Consider the following 19325-nt stretch of genomic DNA (forward strand, 5'->3'; position numbering starts at 1 on the left):
ATACGCAAGATTACACTGTTGCGTGAAAATTCCTATCGGTAACATCGGTTTAAGATTGGGTAACTGCAGAGCAGTGTGGTCAGATTGGTCATAATTGAACGCATCGAAAACGAGAAAAGCAACGATGAATTTGCTATAGCCCCTAGGGGAACAATGGAGCAAAGCAGACGCATGCTTCGCCGTGGACCATAGCAAGTTCATCGTTACTCTTCTCGTTTTCGATGCACTCAATATGCTCAATCTGGCCACCCTGCTGCAGAAGGCCCTAAAGTTTCTAGATATGCATAGTCTGACCACGAACCATGGACTTAGAGACATAGAGATGAGGCATAAGCACGAAGTAACATACAGAGGCGACACTTCTCAGTTTTTGGGAAACTAAATTTGAGGGTGCACGTAAATCGATCAATGGGAGTCGTTAGTAATCAGTAGTGAAAGATTTTTTGAAAAACATACCGAGTCTAATAATAAATACTGCAGTCGTGGATAAAATTAAGTGGATAGGTGTAATGAGTGAACAAAACAACTTTAATTTAATGACTACTCAATTCTGTTCACGACTGTATACATATATATGTATACATACACACAGTAGTCAAGTTTGTAATATAGACTCGAAACCAGAAGTCAGAACATAATAATCGTTCTAATTTACCAGTTAAGACTATACCGTTTATTTTTCTTTTTTTATTACGAAATTGACCCGATTGGTGGGTCTTGCCATTTAAATTCTTCTTGGTAAGTGACATAAGTGACCCAGTAACAAATATTGAGAAATCCAAAAGAGGCTGGAAATACTATTCGTGCCACTTTGTCGATGTAAGAAACACTATTTATATGTCTCGCAATTTTTTCTCCATGCTGTTTACAGTTTCTAGCCGCTTCTCTTTGTCTGCACCTCCTGCAATTAAAAAGAAAATACTAGAAATATTATTGGATCGAAAAGATTTATATTCGGATTTGACGATTTGACTGACGTTTAAATTGGAAGTAAGTGTTAAAGTATTTGATATATTCTTTATAATACTTCAGAACTTTTTCTTGCAATATCATAATAATAAATGATTTTTTACGTGTGTATACTACCTAAATGCTTCGTCTCCAGTGAGACAATAAAGAAACTGCCGCCATTTTGGTATCCATACTTCCGTTTGTGTTTGTCTTTCCATTGTTGATGGTTTCGAAGAGACGGAAATGCATCCTTGTCCATAGGTTACTGATTCCTGAATGAACAAATTATTATTATCTTAAACTTTACTACCTCTAGCCGATTAATTGGCTTTTCGTTGCCAACGGTTACCGACTGCTAATCGATTAATCGGCTTTTCGTTGCCAATGGTTACCGACTGTTAGCCGATTGAATCGCTTTTGAATGACAATGGTTATCGACCGCTAGCTGATTGATCGACTTGTGAATGCCATCGGTTATCGACTGGTTTCCATTTCGACAAAATGAATGTCAATTAATATTTTAACATTTATAAATCACGGTGAAATTACAGTGCTTTGAAAGAAAGGAATTATTTCTTTGTGCGATTGCCAAAACCAATCCAGTACTGGAGAATGGGAAGCGAGCAGTTCGAGGGATACTTCATCCTCTACATTACTCGAGGGTGTAAACGCACTATTTATCAATAAGTTTTGTTATTGCAAAACAGCTGAATTTCGGTAAAGTTTAACATCGTTTAAGGGTAATCCGCAGAACTTAGTTAACGATCTAGTAATAGAATAATTTTGTGGGTGAGCATAAGATACTTACGTTAAGGCTGTAGACGTCACATATTAAGGAGCTCCTTTCGCGAGGTACATCAGTCGTAGATTCTGGATGTACTAAATGAGAACTACACGACACGATACTACAAATTCCGTCTTGATAACTAGCGTCGCTCCTGTTATCCCAATCCTCTTCATCTAAAGGAATCTCTCCACTACCAACCTAACAATAATATATTTTTAGAGTTTTAAAAATCCTTGAAAATTCTACGAACATTCGAATCGTCAAAAAGTGGAATAAATTTAAATTAATAATTAAACAAAATATCACGAAGTAGAGTAACATAACTTTTTAAAATGGTGCAGTGTTTAAAAAAATAAAAAATCTTTAAACTGAAGGGTGTTAACCGTTGAAATACCTTCGTAAAGTAATGGACGCCAGCGAATTCTAAAAGGGTAGCAATGCAGTATCCAAAACTCATAAGCAGAAACCAATCTAGTGCTGTTGCGTATCTCACTTTTGGTAAATCGGTTCTGGAATCGAGGCTAATAGTTGACAATGTCAAAACTGTGGTGATACCTAAGGAAAAACAATTTTCTGTTAATTTTCTCTAAGAATAATTTATAATCAAATAAGGAGTAAGAACTTAAATTTACAATATACAATACAGACTCGTTATTTTCAGGGATTTACATCGGTAAAATATTGGTTGTATTGTCACAACCCTTATAGAAATTGAAATATCGAAATACCAGTATAACGGTATACCGGTATTTTACCTATATTTACCCAAACCGACTCTATCGCTGGTAGCTTCACGATGAATCCAAAAAGATACCCAACTGAGTACTACTATCAAGACACAGGGCACGTAAACCTAATAAATTCATAAAAATATTAAAATGGACGATAAAGTTATGATTTGTGAAATATACAGGGTGTTTGGCCATCTCTGGGAAAAATTTTAATGAGAGATTCTAGAGGCCAAAATAAGACGAAAATCAAGAATACCAATTTGTTGATTGTGGCTTGGTTAAAAAGTTATTAACGTTTAAAGTTCCACGTGTAGAACAGCAATCTGCGAACAGCTGCGTGCGCATTATAGTGGTTCTCACTCAGCATGAGAAACTCTACTTACTGACGTATCGACAGCCTTACAGTTTTCTGAGTGAGAACCACTATCATGCGTACGCAGCTGTTCGCAGATTGCTGTTCTACAGGCGAAACTTCAAACGTTAATAACTTTTTAACGAAGCGTCGATCAACAAATTGGTATTGTTGATTTTCGTCTTATTTTTGGGCCTCTAGAATCTTCCATTAAAATTTTTCCCAGAGATGTTCGAACACCCTGTATACTATCATTTTTATAAATTTAATTTATTTTACTTATAAGAAATACAGAGTGAATTTTTAGCTTCAAACCAAAGTAAAAAATCGACGATATTTTTAACATTGTCCTTTAATTAAATAAAGCAGAAAATATAAAATCGTACGGATATAGTCTTACTTGAATGATGAAATAACCAGTATTTCGTTGTAAATTAAAGGAAACCTGGAGAACCGAAAATTCACCTTCCCGGCGAATGAAAGTTAAATTTCGGTATGGCGAGCCCATTAAATCAAATTGCGAAAGCGCCATTCCAGGTACGAAATTCACCGACGAACCCTCCTGCCATTCATAAACTAATTGACGAGAAGTATATGCGTCTAAAAATGAGCAAAATAATCGGAATAATCATTTTTAAACTTAAAATTAATCACAAATTTTAGACAATTACACAGGGTGTTCGGCCAACACTGGAAAAAGTTTTAATGGGAGATTCTAGAGGCCAAAATAAGACGAAAATCAAGAATATCAATTTCTTGATTGAGGTTTCGTTAAAAAGTTATTAAAAAGTTGAATTAAAAAATTTCAAATAATTCATGGAAAAATTATTTTTAGTCGCAGGTGTCAATTACAATAATTTTTGGTGAAGAGACATACCCACGAAATCCTGCGCGTTTTCGAGAAAAACATTCTTTACAGAAAATCTAATGTGAGTTGAGAAATAGATCCCCGAAAATCTTTAAAATGTCATAACTCCTGAACGGATTGGACGATTTTAATGTTTAAAAAAGCAAACTACGCGTATTTTGATGGAGAATATGTACAAATCGCAAAAATATTCGAAAAGTTGGTCCTTGAGCCCGCAAAATGAGAAAAACCCCATAAAAATGGTCCAATTTTTAAACAGCCATAACTCCTACAATAGTGAATATATTTCAATGAAACTTTTTTCTGAAATAGAGCTCATGGGTACCTACAAAAAAGTATTAGATAACTTTTCTGTAGGGCGTCAAACAATATTACTAAAAATTGAAAATGAATTTTTAAGAAAAATCGACAGGGGGTAGGTGCCTAAATTTTTCGGCGAAAAAAAAAATTTCAGATCGTTTTAAAAAAATTATTTTCAGTTGCGAGGGTCAATTACAAGCATTTTTGGTCACTATACATACCCCCGAAATCCTATTCAGTTTCAAGAAAAAAATTCAGGAAGATGGGCAAATTTTTTGACAAAATTAAAAAATTTCAAATCCTTTTAAAAAAATTATTTTCAGTTGCGGGGGTCAATTACAATCATTTTTGGTGAATAGACACACCCTCGAAATCCTACATACTTTCGAGAAAAAAATTATTTACCGAAAATATACCGTGTGGCTGAAAATGTTTCTATAACTTTTTAACGAAGCTTCAATCAATAAATCATTATCCTTGATTTTCGTCTTATTTTTGCCTCTAGAATCTTCCATTAAAATTTTTCCCAGGGGTGGCTGAACACTCTATAAATAATTCCTTTTAGTCGGTTGGTGCAAAAGAAATTAAATAATGATTTTTAATACTGTTCCCAATATTATGCATAATTTTAAGAAATCCAGAAATTACTTACAACTTCCAAGAATAAGTGGACAAGACTGTCGATCCATAGGAAAATTCCTCAGCTCCATTGGACATTTTGCTTTTATCGTAAGCCTATTTTTAATTTAAAAATAGAGTTAGGAAATTTCTATTATGACATTTCAAATATGATCACATAAAGAGCAACGTTATACGCTTGAATTAATTCAGGACGTTACGTGATTCATAGTATTAGATTGGTAATTTTTTTCTGTTTCAATTGTCTCGTAAAAAATTTGTTGTAAATAAGTAGTGTTATATATTTATAAATACTCGAATTTAGAGAAGAATAATTAATTGTCTTCTGTTTCATCCCTCAAACTTTGTCGGCGGTAATTGATTTTTTCAAAGTTATTACAACGGTGACCAACCTTTTTTACTATTTTTCTTTATATGTCATAACAAAACAATTAAAAAAGGTCCCATTAAAATTCCTGATGGGATAATCTTTCGACAACTTCACTTAATACTCTTCTGAAGTAGCAATACAGATGAATAATTGAGGCATTAATTATGATCTATATTAACTTATTAAAAAAGAAACTCTATAATCAATTTCTGTACAAACGTAATGCAAAATTTACTAATAAAAAAAAAAATAATTGGCTGCCAATATAAACGGGTAGTAACCTCATAGAATAAAGGATGTCCCCGTCCTGTGATATTCTTAACAATTTGTTAGGTACTGTGATGGTATGCACGTAGCTGTGTTTTCCATTGTAAAAGTACGTGTCCGGTCTCCAGATTCTTTCCAACATTTTGATGCTCAAACTGAGCGACTTTATCGGACCCAAGAAGCTTAAACGTGAATCCCTCCATGATTGACGAAAGTAACAATCCATCGAATAATCCTATGAAAATAAAAGTTATATTAACTTTAAAATTTTAAAAGGATATGAAGGGTCGCTGGTACCAAATACGTGTTATACAGGGTGTTTAGCCACCCCTGGGAAAAATTTTAATGGGGGATTCCAGAGGCCAAAATAAGACGAAAATCAAGAATACCAATTTGTTGATGGAGGCTTCGTTAAAAAGTCATTAACAATTAAATTCAAAAATTTCAAATCGTTCTGGAAAAATTATTTTAGGTTGCGAGGGTTAATTACAATCATTTTTGGTGAATAGACATACCCCCAAAATCTTACGCATTAATAACTTTTTAACGAAGCCTCCATTAACAAATTGGTATTCTTGATTTTCGTCTTATTTTGGCCTCTAGAATTCCACATTAAAATTTTTCCCAGGGGTGGCTGAACACCCTGTATAATGTCTTGATAATTAATTATTATTTAGACGTACCATATCGAGTTCAGATACAGGGCCCATGCTTCTTATCAGAATATTCGTTTTTACCACAGTCGGTACTCCTGCTAATCAAAAATTCATAATTGTATCTACGCTAGCGTCGAATTAACTTCTGTACATTAATTTTCAAAGAATATTGTTCCATGCAATACAACTATTGCCAAATACTTTACCTTTTCCATGCGTAGGTAGCTGATTATTTTCATAATTCATTAGAAGATTCTCGAGAACCATGGTAATATTTTTAGATACCATATCATTGACTGTTCCCCTGTTTAACTCGGACTTCGATAGAGTCTTTGATAATGGCACGGAAACATCAAGAGCGAAATTCTGATCCTTTCGTGTTGTTAGTAGTATAAGTAGTATGAATCTGAAATGAACATTTCAATTTATTTACGCCAATCAATGTAATAGTACAATGTAATGCGTTTAAGATGTATTTGTAATTAAAATTATAACATGAACAAAAGATTGAAGGATTAGTATGTTTACTATTTACATTAAATTCTAGAAAATCATTGATAATGTGTTACGAAAGAAACTCGTTTATTTAATAAATTGTTATAGATTTTTAAGCACAAGGTTGTCTAAAGATCATTGCATTGTAAGTCGTTCAATTCGTTTTTCATCAGCTATGAGAGTTGGGCAAATTTTTTTCTCAAATAACTAGATTTTGTTTCACTTTCTAGAAAAAAATTTGAGGTGTGAAATTTTTCGACGGAAAAAAAAAATTTCAAATCGTTTTGGAAAAATTATTTTCGGTTGCAGGGGTCAATTAAAATCATTTTTGGTGAATAAATATATCCCCGAAATCTTGCGCATTTTCGAGAAAAAAATTCAGTACGGTCGGAACTTTAAACATTAATAACTTTTTAGCGAAGCTTCCATTAACAAATTGGTATTCTTGATTTTCGTCTTATTTTGGCCTCTAGAATCCCGCATTAAAATTTTTCTCAGGGGTGGCCAAACACTCTGTATAGGTGAAGACCGCGATTAGTCGAAGAAAAGAATCTACAGATATCGGACAAAGCAGGGTTAAATATGTAGGTGGTTGTAGGAAAGGGGAAAAAAGAAGGAGGGATATGAGTACAAAAGTGCTCTTCTTAGTCGCGGATTCAGCAACTTCCGACGAGGGTTTCTCTCGATCTTTCGAGTGAACGTTCTCCCTCGTTACGTCAGAATCGCTCTTTAAGTTCTTCCGGTGTCCATTTTCCAAAATGACTGTAGAAATTAATAGTTTTGATATTTGTTGTATTCTCATATTTTTTCGAGTCACAATATCTAAATCAACGTTTAAAAAAATTGTTCCACTTCTTTGAACTTGTTTCTGAGACATTTCCATAAATTCTTTCTTAAAAATTGCAATTCATATAAATATAAAGTGAACCAGCTAACTTTAATTATTTTTATAACTAGACGAATCAAAATTTTTCTTCTTATAATTTTTGTTTGATCAATAATAAACAACATTTTGACTCGTCCATTAGTTACAAGAATAATTGTGTTGGTCTGGGTTAGGTGGTCCACCTTGTATATAAATCAAAACCAATTTCTGTGATGCGAAAGATTGGAAAGTTTGTGCTTCGATACTGCTAAATATTCTTTAAAATAAAACTTTAATCAACAAGGCGAGTCAAAGCGACAAAAAAAAGTAACGATTGCTTTGTTCTCTTCTATTACGAGTACACGTTTAGTGGAAACTCGTAACTCTTTAATTTCAGCTTTTCATTAACGACCTGTTTAAATACTGCCCATATTTGTGAAGCTGGCTAAATAATCGACACAGAATCGCGGTCACTGGCAGAGCTTTCACAATGTATTCTTCTATTCGGCTTCACTTGCCAAAAATGTTTTTGACAGAAGAAGAATCACATTTGTTTTCCAATATTAAAACGAACCAAATAATTAATAATAAAAAATAATACACAGCCTCGATAATTAAAACCTTGAATCTTGTACGACGTTCATCAATTTTCAAGTCGCTTTTCTTATTAACTTTCCTATTTATTTAACGCGTCATCAATATATTGAAATATACAATTAATTTCAATTGAAAAAGAAAAATATTCTTAAATCGTAAAAACTGAATCAAAGTTATTGAATTTTCCACTAATTTTGAAAAAACTATGCATCAATTTTCCGCCAACATTAATTCTGAACTCGAAGTATATACTCTGCTGGAAATTTCATTATTATTCACGCGTATTTAAAAGTATATATGAATTAGTATTAAAACAAACAATTTACTTACGTAAGCATTGCGTTCAATTTTCTTGAAAGATACTTCCAGTCGAGACACTAATAACTTATATCGAAAAATTGAATAAGCTTGGACCGAGTACCGGCACTTGCGAGGAAGATCTACACGCGATTCTTGTTACAGATCCTCGTGAATCTCCCACCTGGGAGCTAATCTTTTTATTGCGCAAACTCCAATAATCCTACATTCTACAACGTTCACCAAATTTTCGTATCGTTTATTCGTTTCTCTTTCCTTGCTTCTCGTATTAAACTTAACAATACAATTAATACTTTATTCTATTATTTATTTACGATCTACACGAAACACTATTAATTTGCTATTTTCAAATAAATAAATGAATTAAATAATCAAATAAAATTTGATTACATTATTTTTCTTCTAAGAAATTCAGGTTTTAAATTCAATCGCTTGTCAAAGTAAAATTAGAGTTCATTCGGTCAGTAGCTGCATTTTTTACACGATTTTGTGTTCGATCTAATTTTGTAGTAGCTTTCGTCTCGTCAATTTTTATACAGATTATAATTGGCGAGATATTCTTTGTCAATTTTAATTTAGTTTTAGTTTAGTTAAATATTTTTTTTACACTCGCCAACGAGACAAACGCAGTGCGTGTATGCTTGTGTGTGGGTGATTTTTGAGGATAAAATTTTCTATTAGAAGCGACACCCTTTCTATTTGAAAATCTAGATTTTCACAAGACAGATTAAATGTCGTTCGATGCAATGTGTTTGCATTTCCATAAATTGAAGCAAAAACGCACTGCTGTCGAGCACGTCGATAAGTACGTTCTCTACATGGTAAATTTATCACGCATTCGTCGCCTCTGGATGCGCCACAGAAAGATCTGCTTTACACACACGGTTGTTCATAAACTATGATTCAGACATATCTTATTTTGGTCTGTAGAATCCCCTCAAATGAATGGCTATGAAACAATGATGAAACTATGTACAGCCAATACTTGAATATTTATAAAATATTGAGTTTAAAAAATATTAAATAAACAAAAAATAATTTCATTAACCATTTTCACGAGGCCACTTCCTTCGATGTTCCTGAAAATAAAAGAATTTATTCCGAGGGTAGGATCGAGGGGGTAGCAAGTTTGTAAGGTTAACGACTCTCGATACCGGTGTGTATTTTGCAGCAGCGTACAAAGGGTGGCTCTAGTTCGATTTCGACACCGAAATCGAGAGACGGGGTAGTCAACTCTGTGTCACTAGGTCGTCGAGAAGCAGGGTTGCGCATGTGTGGTTCATTTTGCGCTAACCTTCGGTCCGTCTCGGAAGCCAAGGAATGGCAAGTGCAGAGAGATGCAGGCTAGTGTTATCAGTGTCCAAACAGAAGGTAAAGATAAGCAGGTGAGGGGTTAGACAGGCAATGAAAAAGAGGGAGAGTTAAGAGTGGGAACGTGAAAGGGTAAGGGATGAGAAATAAGTGAAGGGGAGGGCATGACACGGGAAAATAAAGAAGAAACATTAAGTGACTAAGTGGCGAGGAATGAGTACCGAAGGAAGGAAGTGCAAGAACGATAGAACGAATCCAAGGGTTAGAGTGAAACAGAAGGGAAAAAGGTAGGAGAGTAGAACGTAAAAAGGGGAAGATAAAGGGCGAATAGAAAAGTTGTTCGCGGGGAACAGTGAGAGGCGAAGAAAGATAATAGTTTCCAGGAGGAAGGATAAAACGTAACCTAAGAGTTAAAAGGAGGTTAGTAGAGAATGGCAGCCACGGATGGTGTATAGAAAGGGGAAAAGGGGTGAGTAGAGAGGGTGAGTACCGCGCAGCATCCAAAGCATCAGAAAATATCCTCGACAACGGCGTCAATGTCGGATAGTGCTCGCGAATCAACCTGTCCGTTCAGTGGTGAAGAAACTGCGCCCTATTTTCACATTATTTTTGCCAAAAGCTAAAATTTTGTCCTTTCCTTGCCGACTTAAATAACTTTCACGCGGCATTAGTAATCAAATTAATGATTACACGCTTCCAACACACTAGACGAAACAAAACCGATGAAATATCGACAGAAAACAATATTCGAACGGTTGGATCTATAATTATGAAACAATAGCAGAAATTGAATTTTCCTCTTTTGTTTTCGAAGTCTCAGAAATTTTATTTTCACATTGCTTTCGCATTGTCTATGGTTTGGCTTCCTTAGTTCTAAACTCCATCAAGGAATTGTTTATTTGTCGAATTTTCCTTTTCTTCCTTTCTATTTTTCAATGCATCCATTTTTTTAAAATTGTTCTTTTCCCTTCGCCACGTATATTTTGTAGTATTCTGCATAGGTACATTTACTTTAATACTGACACGGTCCCAGAAGTTAGAACGCACACTACTGCTTTGCGCAAAAGTGTCTTTGCAACATCGTTATCATGTGACACATATTTCGATCCCTACCCAATGTTATATTGTTGAGAATACAGTCAAGAGATATTAGACTGCCGTGTCAGAAAGGGAGTGCATTAACACCCGGTGACATTATCCTTGACGATGTCCGCAGATCCTGTCGACGGCCTTTCCGTCGACATCGCTCCAATCGCTGAACGCATCGAGTACATCCACCTTTAAAACAACCCTTTACTCCGAAGAATGTTCTTCGATTTTCTTTTATCTTTTATCAATGGTTTTTCTTCGTTTTCGTAATGGACAAAAGAAAATACTGAAATATGAAAATAAGATCGAAGTATGCGATGTTTTGTACGCGTAGGTACGTCAGTAAGAGTATACTCCTTCTTATTGTAATTTTAGTCAGCTATATGACCAGTACAGATCTGAATACAGAATTGGTACTTCATAAATATTGTGGAAATTTTATTTTTTATCCCTTAGATATAATTTAAACAAAAAATCATCGCTTTATCTCGTTTCTATCGAAAGTTCTATGATTTTTACACTAATTTGGATCCGCAGACCATAGCATGCCGGACGAAAATCTTTTTAAATAAATGTCTTCATTGAAAAAAAAGAAACTTTACGCTGGAATGTAATTGAACATTTCTGTTCGGCTATTAAATAAAATTAGTTTCTTCAATATTTATTGATTTATAATACGACTACATGTATTTAAATTAATCATCCTCTAAATCATTGAAAATTAAAATAGAGTTGGGCAAATAAATAAATATTTTAAACACTCAGATCGATTTTACTTACAGTTTCTGACAGCCTGATGTTGAGGTACAAGAACCTAACGAGATGACGTCTTCTTTTATTTGCTGATGTAATTGTTGGGGATGCTTCGCAGAATGAGGCTGCAGCAGATTTCCCTCCTGTTGCAGATGATCTACCTAGTAGCCTGGTAATAATTAATTAATTTTATCGTATTGAAAAGCAAGTTACATATGCAGTAGGCATCGAATATTAAATGGCGGACCCATAACTTAATATCTCTACTATATTCTATGCATTTCTATCAGCAAGTATCATGTAAATCCATGCGCAGACCACCAAATTTTCATCATAATTTTTTTTATAGAGACTTTGTTGTACTATATGTCAACTATTTTGTCATATTTGGTAAAATTTTAGGGCCAGTTTTGAAAATACAGGTCTGTCCGATAGATTGGAAAATGTGACACAAACTATATCTCGAATTCTCGATGGCTACGATATTCGATTGAGACCAAATTTTGGCGGTAAGTATCGAAAAACGATCGAATTCGATTATTTCAATTCACCAGATTCATCTAAAATTAGAAATATTTGTATAGTAGCTCGAATAAAATGCATTAATTATTTGATTATCGGTATTTTGTTTATTTAGAAATAAAATTATTGATGTTTTCTGTTTACATTTTTGTAATTACTTTTTCAGGAGAACCTTTGTTGGTTGGTATGGATCTTACGATCGCAAGTTTCGATGCAATCTCCGAAGTGAATATGGTAAATACATTTGTATTATTTACCACATAATGGTTAAAAATGAATTTTTTTCGTAAGGTAAATAATCTAAAGTTGTGATTCTGTTTAAAAAGCAACATTGTCTTTTTTGTAATAGGATTATACGATAACGATGTACTTAAATCAGTATTGGACGGACGAAAGACTAGCATTTTCCCAGGATGAGGAGGTTCTTACTCTTAGTGGTGATTTTGCGGAAAAAATTTGGGTTCCAGATACATTTTTCGCCAACGATAAAAACAGGTGGGCACGAAAAATGTCTAGAAATCTGTATTGTATAAACTCTATCAAACGAGTTTGAAAATAGACAGTTGAATCTTTTTAAAAGTTATTGATAGTGACAAATTATTAGAGTTTGAAAATTTTCAGAAATTCCAGCATCTTTTAATTGTACCATGCAATATACTAACTATTACACAATTAATAGATTAAAAAAATAATATAATAGTAATGTATCAAATCTAGAGAGTTCAAGCGTTATTTCTCAAAGTATACGGATCAGTGATTCATATATCGTTAATACAATAGGGATTTTAGGTAAATGGTAGATTTAGGTGAAAACAGAAATTTTTAAATATGATACAATCAACAAATTACCCGTACAACAGTGTTGATTAGAAATTTCACTGTTCTTACTCATGTGATTTGTACGAAATATTAATTTTTAGTTATTATTTCCTGTTTTGAAGCATTTTTTATCACAAATATAAATGAGAGCCTTGAGAATGGTGATCTACATTTAATTTTTACTATTTACGTTAACTTTAGCGTATGTATCAGAAAAGTTTAATATAAAATATTTATAATAGTATATTTTTCAAATAAACGATATTCTTTATACAGGGTGTTTGGCCAACCCTGGGAAAAATTTGAATGGGAGATTCTAGAGGCCAAAATAAGACGAAACCAAGAATATCAATTTTTAGGCTGAGGCTTCATTAAAAAGTTATTAAAAAATTAAATTAAAAAATCAAATCGTGCTGAAAAAATTACTTTTGGTTACGGGGTTCAATTACAATCAGTTTTGGTGAATACACATACCCTTGAATTCTTACCCATTTTCGAGAAAAAAATTCGAGTAGGTACTGAAATTTTTAGACGAAATTAAAAAATTTCAAATCATACTAAAAAAATTATATTTAGTTACAGGGGTCAATTACAAGCATTTTTGGTGAATAGACATACCTCCGAAATCCTACTCACTTTCGAGAAAAAAATTCCTTACCGAAAATCTACTGTGAGGCCAGAAATGGTTCCCTGAAATTTCATGTGAATCTTTAAAATGTCATAACTCCTGAACGGATTGGACGATTTTGATGTTTAAAAAAGCAAACTACGCGTATTTTGATGGAGAATATGTATAAATGCTAACAACATTGAAAAAGTTGTTCCTTGACCCCGTAAAGTTAGAAAAACCCCATAAAAATGGTCCAATTTTCAAACAGCCATAACTCCTGCAATAGTGAATATATTTCAATGAAACTTTTTTCTGAAGTAGAGCTCATGGGTACCTACAAAAAGGTATTAGACAACTTTTCTGTACAGTGTCAAACAAAATTATTATAAATCAAAAACGAATTTTTAAGAAAAATCGACAGGGGGTAGGTGCCTAAATTTTTCGGCGAAATTGAAAAGTTTCAAATCATTCTAAAAAAATTATTTTCGGTTGCAGGGGTCAATTACAATCATTTTTGGTGAATAGACATACTCCCGAAATCTTGCGCATTTTCGAGAAAAAAATTCTGTACGGTCGGAACTTTAAACGTTAATAACTGTTTAACGAAGCCTCCATTAACAAATTAGTATTCTTGATTTTCGTGTTATTCTGGCCTCTAGAATCTCCCATTAAAATTTTTCCCAGTGGCCGAACACCCTGTATAACTGTGGAATTACAATTATAAGATAGAACTATAAACAAAACAAGATTCAGAGATTTGAGACATTCTATAATGTAATGTTTAGAAATTAATTTATAGAATCAAATGGTTTCTACAAGTACGGATATTAAATGATTGAATTATAAAATGATGGGTCCAAAGTTATTTCAACGTTGGAAATTTCTATTGCCCGTTATATATTTTCGAAATTTCTACTAAACTGGGAAAAGTGTACACGTTGGCGGTAGGATGTTTTTGAGAAAGAAAATGTTGGTTTTCGGTTTGTTCGCAGTTTCTTGCACGACGTGACCGAGCGTAATAAACTCGTCCGGTTGTCCGGAGACGGATCTGTCACTTATGGCATGAGATTTACGACGACCCTGGCCTGCATGATGGATCTGCACTACTATCCGCTCGATTCGCAGAACTGCACCGTAGAGATTGAAAGCTGTACGATCGATATTACCTTTCGTAGGATCCTTCCGTTTCCCACTTTTACCCTTTTCACTTCCTTCTTTCTCAGAGTATCTTATCTAAAATCTCTGACAATGTAAGAGATCAAATTTCAGGAACTCTTTCGATTTGATTTGACATTAGATTTACGGAAGCCGTCAATTTGACGGATGTCAGATTCCATATTTAAAATTGCAGAGCGCGTAAATATTATTTTTTAACAACTTATGTTGAATTTGTTTGATGCAATGACATGAATACATATCCTAATTAAAAGAAAAATCGTATTTTAATCGCCAACATGAAAGGTATCAATAAATATACGTACGATCAATGCCCGTAAATCTAGTGTTAAATAAATTGCAGTTACGGACAAAATTATGTGGACAGGTAGGGAAAATAGGTATGAATTAAGTTTAATCAAAGCACTATAACTATTATGCGCTTAAGTTTTATAAGTTTTATATATACATCCTAAATAAAACATAAATGCATGATAGTTACACTACTTTGGTTAAATTTAATTTATACTTATTTCTTTTACCTTTCCACTTAATTTTGTCCGCAACTGTATATCAAATAAACGTTGAGCAAATCTATTCTACTTTCTTGCATCCATTGTTATTATCAAGTTCCTGTTTTAAGATTTCAAATAATAAATATCAATTACTTAAAAAATACCAAATTATCGATGTATCCGGCTGCGCGGAAGAAGTCTACGTTCTAGAAATTCGAGAACTACTTTATCGTGGTAAAATATTCCAAATTCTACGACATACCTTCTCATTACAACACACTGTGAACAAACGAAATTGTGATTGTTTAAGTACCTTTAAGGTATTTTAAAGACGGATACCAGAATAATTCGATAAAATGTTATCGAGATTGCAAACTTGAAAGGAATTGTTTATTCTCTCAGACGGATACACGGTGCTGGACGTGGTGATGTATTGGAAAGAAACTCCAGTTCGTGGTGTCGAAGAAGCGGAACTGCCACAATTTACGATAATTGGATACGAAACAAACGACCGGAAAGAGAGACTGGCTACCGGCATATATCAAAGACTTTCGTTGAGCTTCAAGCTTCAAAGGAACATCGGATACTTCGTTTTTCAAACGTATCTGCCTAGTATCCTCATCGTGATGTTGAGCTGGGTCAGTTTCTGGATCAATCACGAAGCAACCAGTGCCAGAGTTGCTCTCGGCAAGTAAAAATTACTTTGCTAATTTTACTATTAAGTTCAGTAATACCTTCAGCGAAAAATACTCGATCGATTCATTGTCTATTTCAAGTATTAAACTTGTACTTACATAAGATAGTATTAATTTGTGAACTTCGTTTATTTTGTAGGTATAACGACAGTTCTCACAATGACTACGATATCGACAGGTGTACGTAGCTCACTGCCACGTATTAGCTACGTGAAAGCAATTGACATTTATTTAGTAATGTGTTTCGTTTTCGTATTTGCGGCTTTATTGGAGTATGCAGCGGTTAACTACACTTATTGGGGCGCCAGAGCCAAGAAAAAGACAAAAAAGAAGGAAATCGACGACAAGAAAGTCGTTTCTTCCAAGTCAGGTAGCCATAATGAGTTTCGAATGTACGTTAGACATTATGTACACGCACTAATAACATCAAATTAAATGAAAAGGCTCATTATCGCGTGTAAATAATTGCGTTTTAATATTTTGTTCAGCTCAAATTCCGGTATTATTTAATTCCCCGTTTATTATGCAAAAAATCATGTGCATTGAGTAAATGAAATGGATGTTTTAATTAACTAAACTAAGCGTTTAAAAGTTATAAAGTATTATAATTCTATTTTCTAAAGTATTACCGATTTTGATCGGTCGTTTTAAGGAGGTGTTGCTGTCTAGACTGTCAATTTCACGGCCCTTTTTGTGATTTTTTTTTCTAATGACAGGTAGGCTGTTTTGTACTGAGACTTTGTAGATACATTTATTCATCTTCTAAGCACGTATAATATTTTTTTCATGGAAAAATATTAAAAATCGTGGGAATTGTAATTTCTTATTTAATGGCTCTTTTGGAAAAGGTGCTCCAATGGCTTCCAGGATTCCAGATAATTTGAAACAGAGGGGGTTAAAGTATCTCCATAAGGAAGGTTGTAGTTATAGCAGGAACCAGGGAGAAGTCAAAATCCTGATAAATAAAGAAATGGCGACGCTTCAAGTTTCGAATTTCTATTTGTTAATCGTTCGTTTGTCTTTAGCGTATCGAAAAAAATAGTAAAACTCAATATTTTTTTAAATCTCTAGTTCCAGCTATAAAGGCGTGTCTGCTGAATATTCTCTCCAAATTTGAAGTCAATCGGTCTGCTAAATCTTGAAATATCATGGAAGCCAGTTTAAAAGAACGCATTTAAACAAGAAATTATAACTCCCACAATTTGTAATATTTTTTTATGAAAAAAATACTGTACATACTTATAAGATGAATAAGTATACCTGCGAAATCTCAGTACAAAAGAGCCTACCTATCATTAGAAAAAAATTCACAAAAGAGGCAGAAAAAAATGACAGTCTAGACAGCAATGGCCCCTTAAACGCATAAAATTAAAAGGTTCAAAGGAAGAAGAAAAACGCGAAATAATTTTTTCAGGAATCAAAACGAGTTCCCCGTTTCCTGGTTCAACGGAAGCGGATATAATAGAACTGCAGGACCTCCGAATGTCACCTCTGCCAAGTATAAGAAATAGGTCGGGTCTAATCAGCGGTAGTTCAACACCTGCAACCATACGAGAACACGATCCTGCCAAGTTTCCCCCTAGTTTTCGCATTTCCAGAGTCGCGGCCTATAATACACATGGAAGAAACATTGGTCTCAGATACAGAGGACCCAAGCAGCACAAACCCAAGGTAAACGATTCCAGACTTTACTATGTTTTAAGTTTCAAAAATGAAAAATGACCAATGTCAAAGCTAATTGTAAACAAGCTGTTTATAAAATTCTTAAATAGCCTTAAATAATGAATTTATGGTTACAGGTTTTACATGCGATACGAAGAGGAGCGTCCGTTCTGCGAGTGTCGATGCCGAAGATCAAGGATGTGAATATTATCGATAAATATTCAAGAATCATATTTCCGGTTAGTTTTATGCTATTCAATGCCATTTATTGGGTATTCTACTTTCTCTGAATCAAACCATCGCTACTCTCTCGCTATTTGTCGAGAGACGAAAGACAAAATGGACCAATTGATAATCAAGAATTTGCATGGATATAAATAGAGAATCGGTTCGATAACGAATTTGGGCGGAGTTTCGCGGTCAAATTCGAGTTCCGTTTGGGTAAAATTTTGAGCTGAAATTGAAATTGGAATCTTCATTCTCGACCGAAGGGAGCAGGTATCGAAAGTATTGAATTGAAAGCTGCCAATATTTATCGACGAGGAGATATTTTCGAAAGATAGTGACGATTTAATCTTGAACTATAACGATATTTTAGAAAATACGTTCCTGATTGATAGCTCGTCAATTCGAACGAATAATCTGCCATAAATTCTTTGAAAATGTTTAAATCGACCGTAAGAAACAAAACTATTTAACCAGTTGTTGCTGTTCGACCGAATAAAAAACAAAATATTCTTTTATAATTAACAAACCGAAATTAGCGATTATTTTGAAAGTACTATTTTCTTTATGCCAATTATTATTGTCGATATTTGATAGTATTTACAAGTATAAACGACGAAAGCTATTAAAAAAGGAAAAAAAACATTCGAAGAGAGCATCCAAAATTTAGAGACATATATCACAGCTAGAGTAGATTTCGATTAAAAATTCTAATTATCGTTACCGTAGGTAATAAATAGGATTACTGTAACATTTCGATATGGATTATTCTGCAAACTGCGTCACGAATTTGTCTTTCATTGATACCTTGGACTCTGCGAACGATTAGCTGTAGATAGTGATGGGATTTTGAAGCGCTTCGTATTGTTTCGAATCTTAATATGTATCAAAGCTATTCGAATAAGATTTAATGTTAAAGATGTTGGAAGTTTTGATTGATTTGAAATTCTTGATCGTTTTGAAAGTCTTGAGAATGTCGATAAGTGTCAGTTTCGAGCGTTGAGTTAAAAAATGTTTAATATCTTGAGTACATATGTCAGGGATGGGGAATTACCGATTATCGAAATTCTTAAGAATTGTAGGACTTTCAAGACGATCAAGCTTTTAAAGATTCAAGATTTTTCCGCCATTTTATAGATTCGTAGCGTTCCAAATCCTATCACTAGCTGTAAATAAAGTTCACGGAATGAATAATTTTGTTTAAATTTGAATATTTTATATTATCTTGCGCCCCAATCGAAACGGTAAATTTTTTAATGTACATACATATATGTATAATATAGCCAAATAATCGCCAAGTGTTCGTTTATTATGCGAAAATACTTTGATTTGGTAATGATTAATTTATTGTAAAGAATTCTACGAATGTTAGAGCGTCACATTCTGTTTTTTCAATGTTAATTACAAAAACATTGTCTTGGTTAGTTTCCATACGTTTTGTACAATGCAGTGATATTCTCGATCATAGAACGAAACATATATCGTAGTAATAAAAACGAAAGGAAATAAAATAAAACTGTATTTTCGGTATCGTTAGACCAAACTTAACAGATGGTTCGAATATTAGAATTAACGAAAATCCAAGAGAAAGGAATGTTAAGAGAGCGAGGACGCCTGAATGAGAAAGGAAAAAATTGTCTTTTTCTAGGGAATATTTTTCTGACAAATTCAAATGCTATCCATACAGATTGCGTGTCGTAACGTTAATTATTTTAATATAAATTGTAATTGTAATTTTAAGGCAATTAAATTTAGCGATTTAAACAATCCTCG

At 33.6% G+C, this 19325-nt stretch overlaps 2 protein-coding genes across 14 annotated transcripts; one reads left to right on the forward strand and one right to left on the reverse strand.

Moving 5' to 3' along the window:
- Positions 1-549: 549 nt before the first annotated feature.
- LOC143343256 (gamma-aminobutyric acid receptor alpha-like) lies at positions 550-11475 on the reverse strand. 4 transcript variants are annotated; one of them, XM_076767946.1, is made up of 11 exons: positions 11377-11475; positions 6128-6327; positions 5949-6019; positions 5280-5500; positions 4642-4724; positions 3222-3421; positions 2504-2591; positions 2133-2293; positions 1760-1936; positions 1087-1223; positions 550-901 (listed from the first exon to the last, which is right to left on the reverse strand). In XM_076767946.1, the coding sequence occupies exons 2-11, from the start codon at positions 6207-6209 to the stop codon at positions 691-693; spliced, it is 1431 nt and encodes a 476-aa protein (XP_076624061.1). In that variant the 5' UTR covers positions 6210-6327; positions 11377-11475; the 3' UTR covers positions 550-690. The 4 variants fall into 4 exon arrangements, with proteins under 4 accessions (XP_076624061.1, XP_076624059.1, XP_076624058.1 ...); XM_076767944.1 differs by lacking the exon at positions 11377-11475 and adding an exon at positions 8209-8316 and having other exon boundaries at positions 5949-6016; XM_076767943.1 differs by lacking the exon at positions 11377-11475 and adding an exon at positions 8209-8316.
- Positions 9526-19319, forward strand: Lcch3 (Ligand-gated chloride channel homolog 3). Of its 10 annotated transcripts, none has more exons than XM_076767950.1 (11): positions 9526-9989; positions 10724-10930; positions 11379-11521; positions 11752-11858; positions 12038-12105; positions 12221-12366; positions 14293-14450; positions 15373-15657; positions 15805-16035; positions 17080-17336; positions 17465-19319. In XM_076767950.1, exons 3-11 carry the CDS (start codon positions 11457-11459, stop codon positions 17615-17617), a joined length of 1470 nt encoding a protein of 489 aa, XP_076624065.1. In that variant the 5' UTR covers positions 9526-9989; positions 10724-10930; positions 11379-11456; the 3' UTR covers positions 17618-19319. The 10 variants fall into 10 exon arrangements, with proteins under 10 accessions (XP_076624065.1, XP_076624067.1, XP_076624068.1 ...); XM_076767952.1 differs by having other exon boundaries at positions 9526-9976; XM_076767953.1 differs by having other exon boundaries at positions 9526-9927.
- Positions 19320-19325: the final 6 nt, after the last annotated feature.

This window comes from Colletes latitarsis, chromosome 7, assembly GCF_051014445.1.
Source record: "Colletes latitarsis isolate SP2378_abdomen chromosome 7, iyColLati1, whole genome shotgun sequence".
Classification (NCBI taxonomy): domain Eukaryota; kingdom Metazoa; phylum Arthropoda; class Insecta; order Hymenoptera; family Colletidae; genus Colletes; species Colletes latitarsis.

Excerpts from the sequence above, each read along its gene's own strand:
- LOC143343256 (XM_076767943.1), bottom strand. Across the intron at positions 6,020-6,127 it reads GCTACCTACGCATGGAAAAG|CAGGAGTACCGACTGTGGTA; the intron begins GTAAAGTATTTG and ends ATTTTTGATTAG. Across the intron at positions 902-1,086 it reads ACTGGAGACGAAGCATTTAG|GAGGTGCAGACAAAGAGAAG; the intron begins GTAGTATACACA and ends TTTTAATTGCAG.
- Lcch3 (XM_076767948.1), top strand. The coding sequence starts at position 11,457 with ATGCTTCGCAGAATGAGGCTGCAGCAGATTTCCCTCCTGTTGCAGATG. Across the intron at positions 11,522-11,751 it reads ATGATCTACCTAGTAGCCTG|GGCCAGTTTTGAAAATACAG; the intron begins GTAATAATTAAT and ends GTAAAATTTTAG. Across the intron at positions 15,658-15,804 it reads CAGTGCCAGAGTTGCTCTCG|GTATAACGACAGTTCTCACA; the intron begins GCAAGTAAAAAT and ends TTTATTTTGTAG.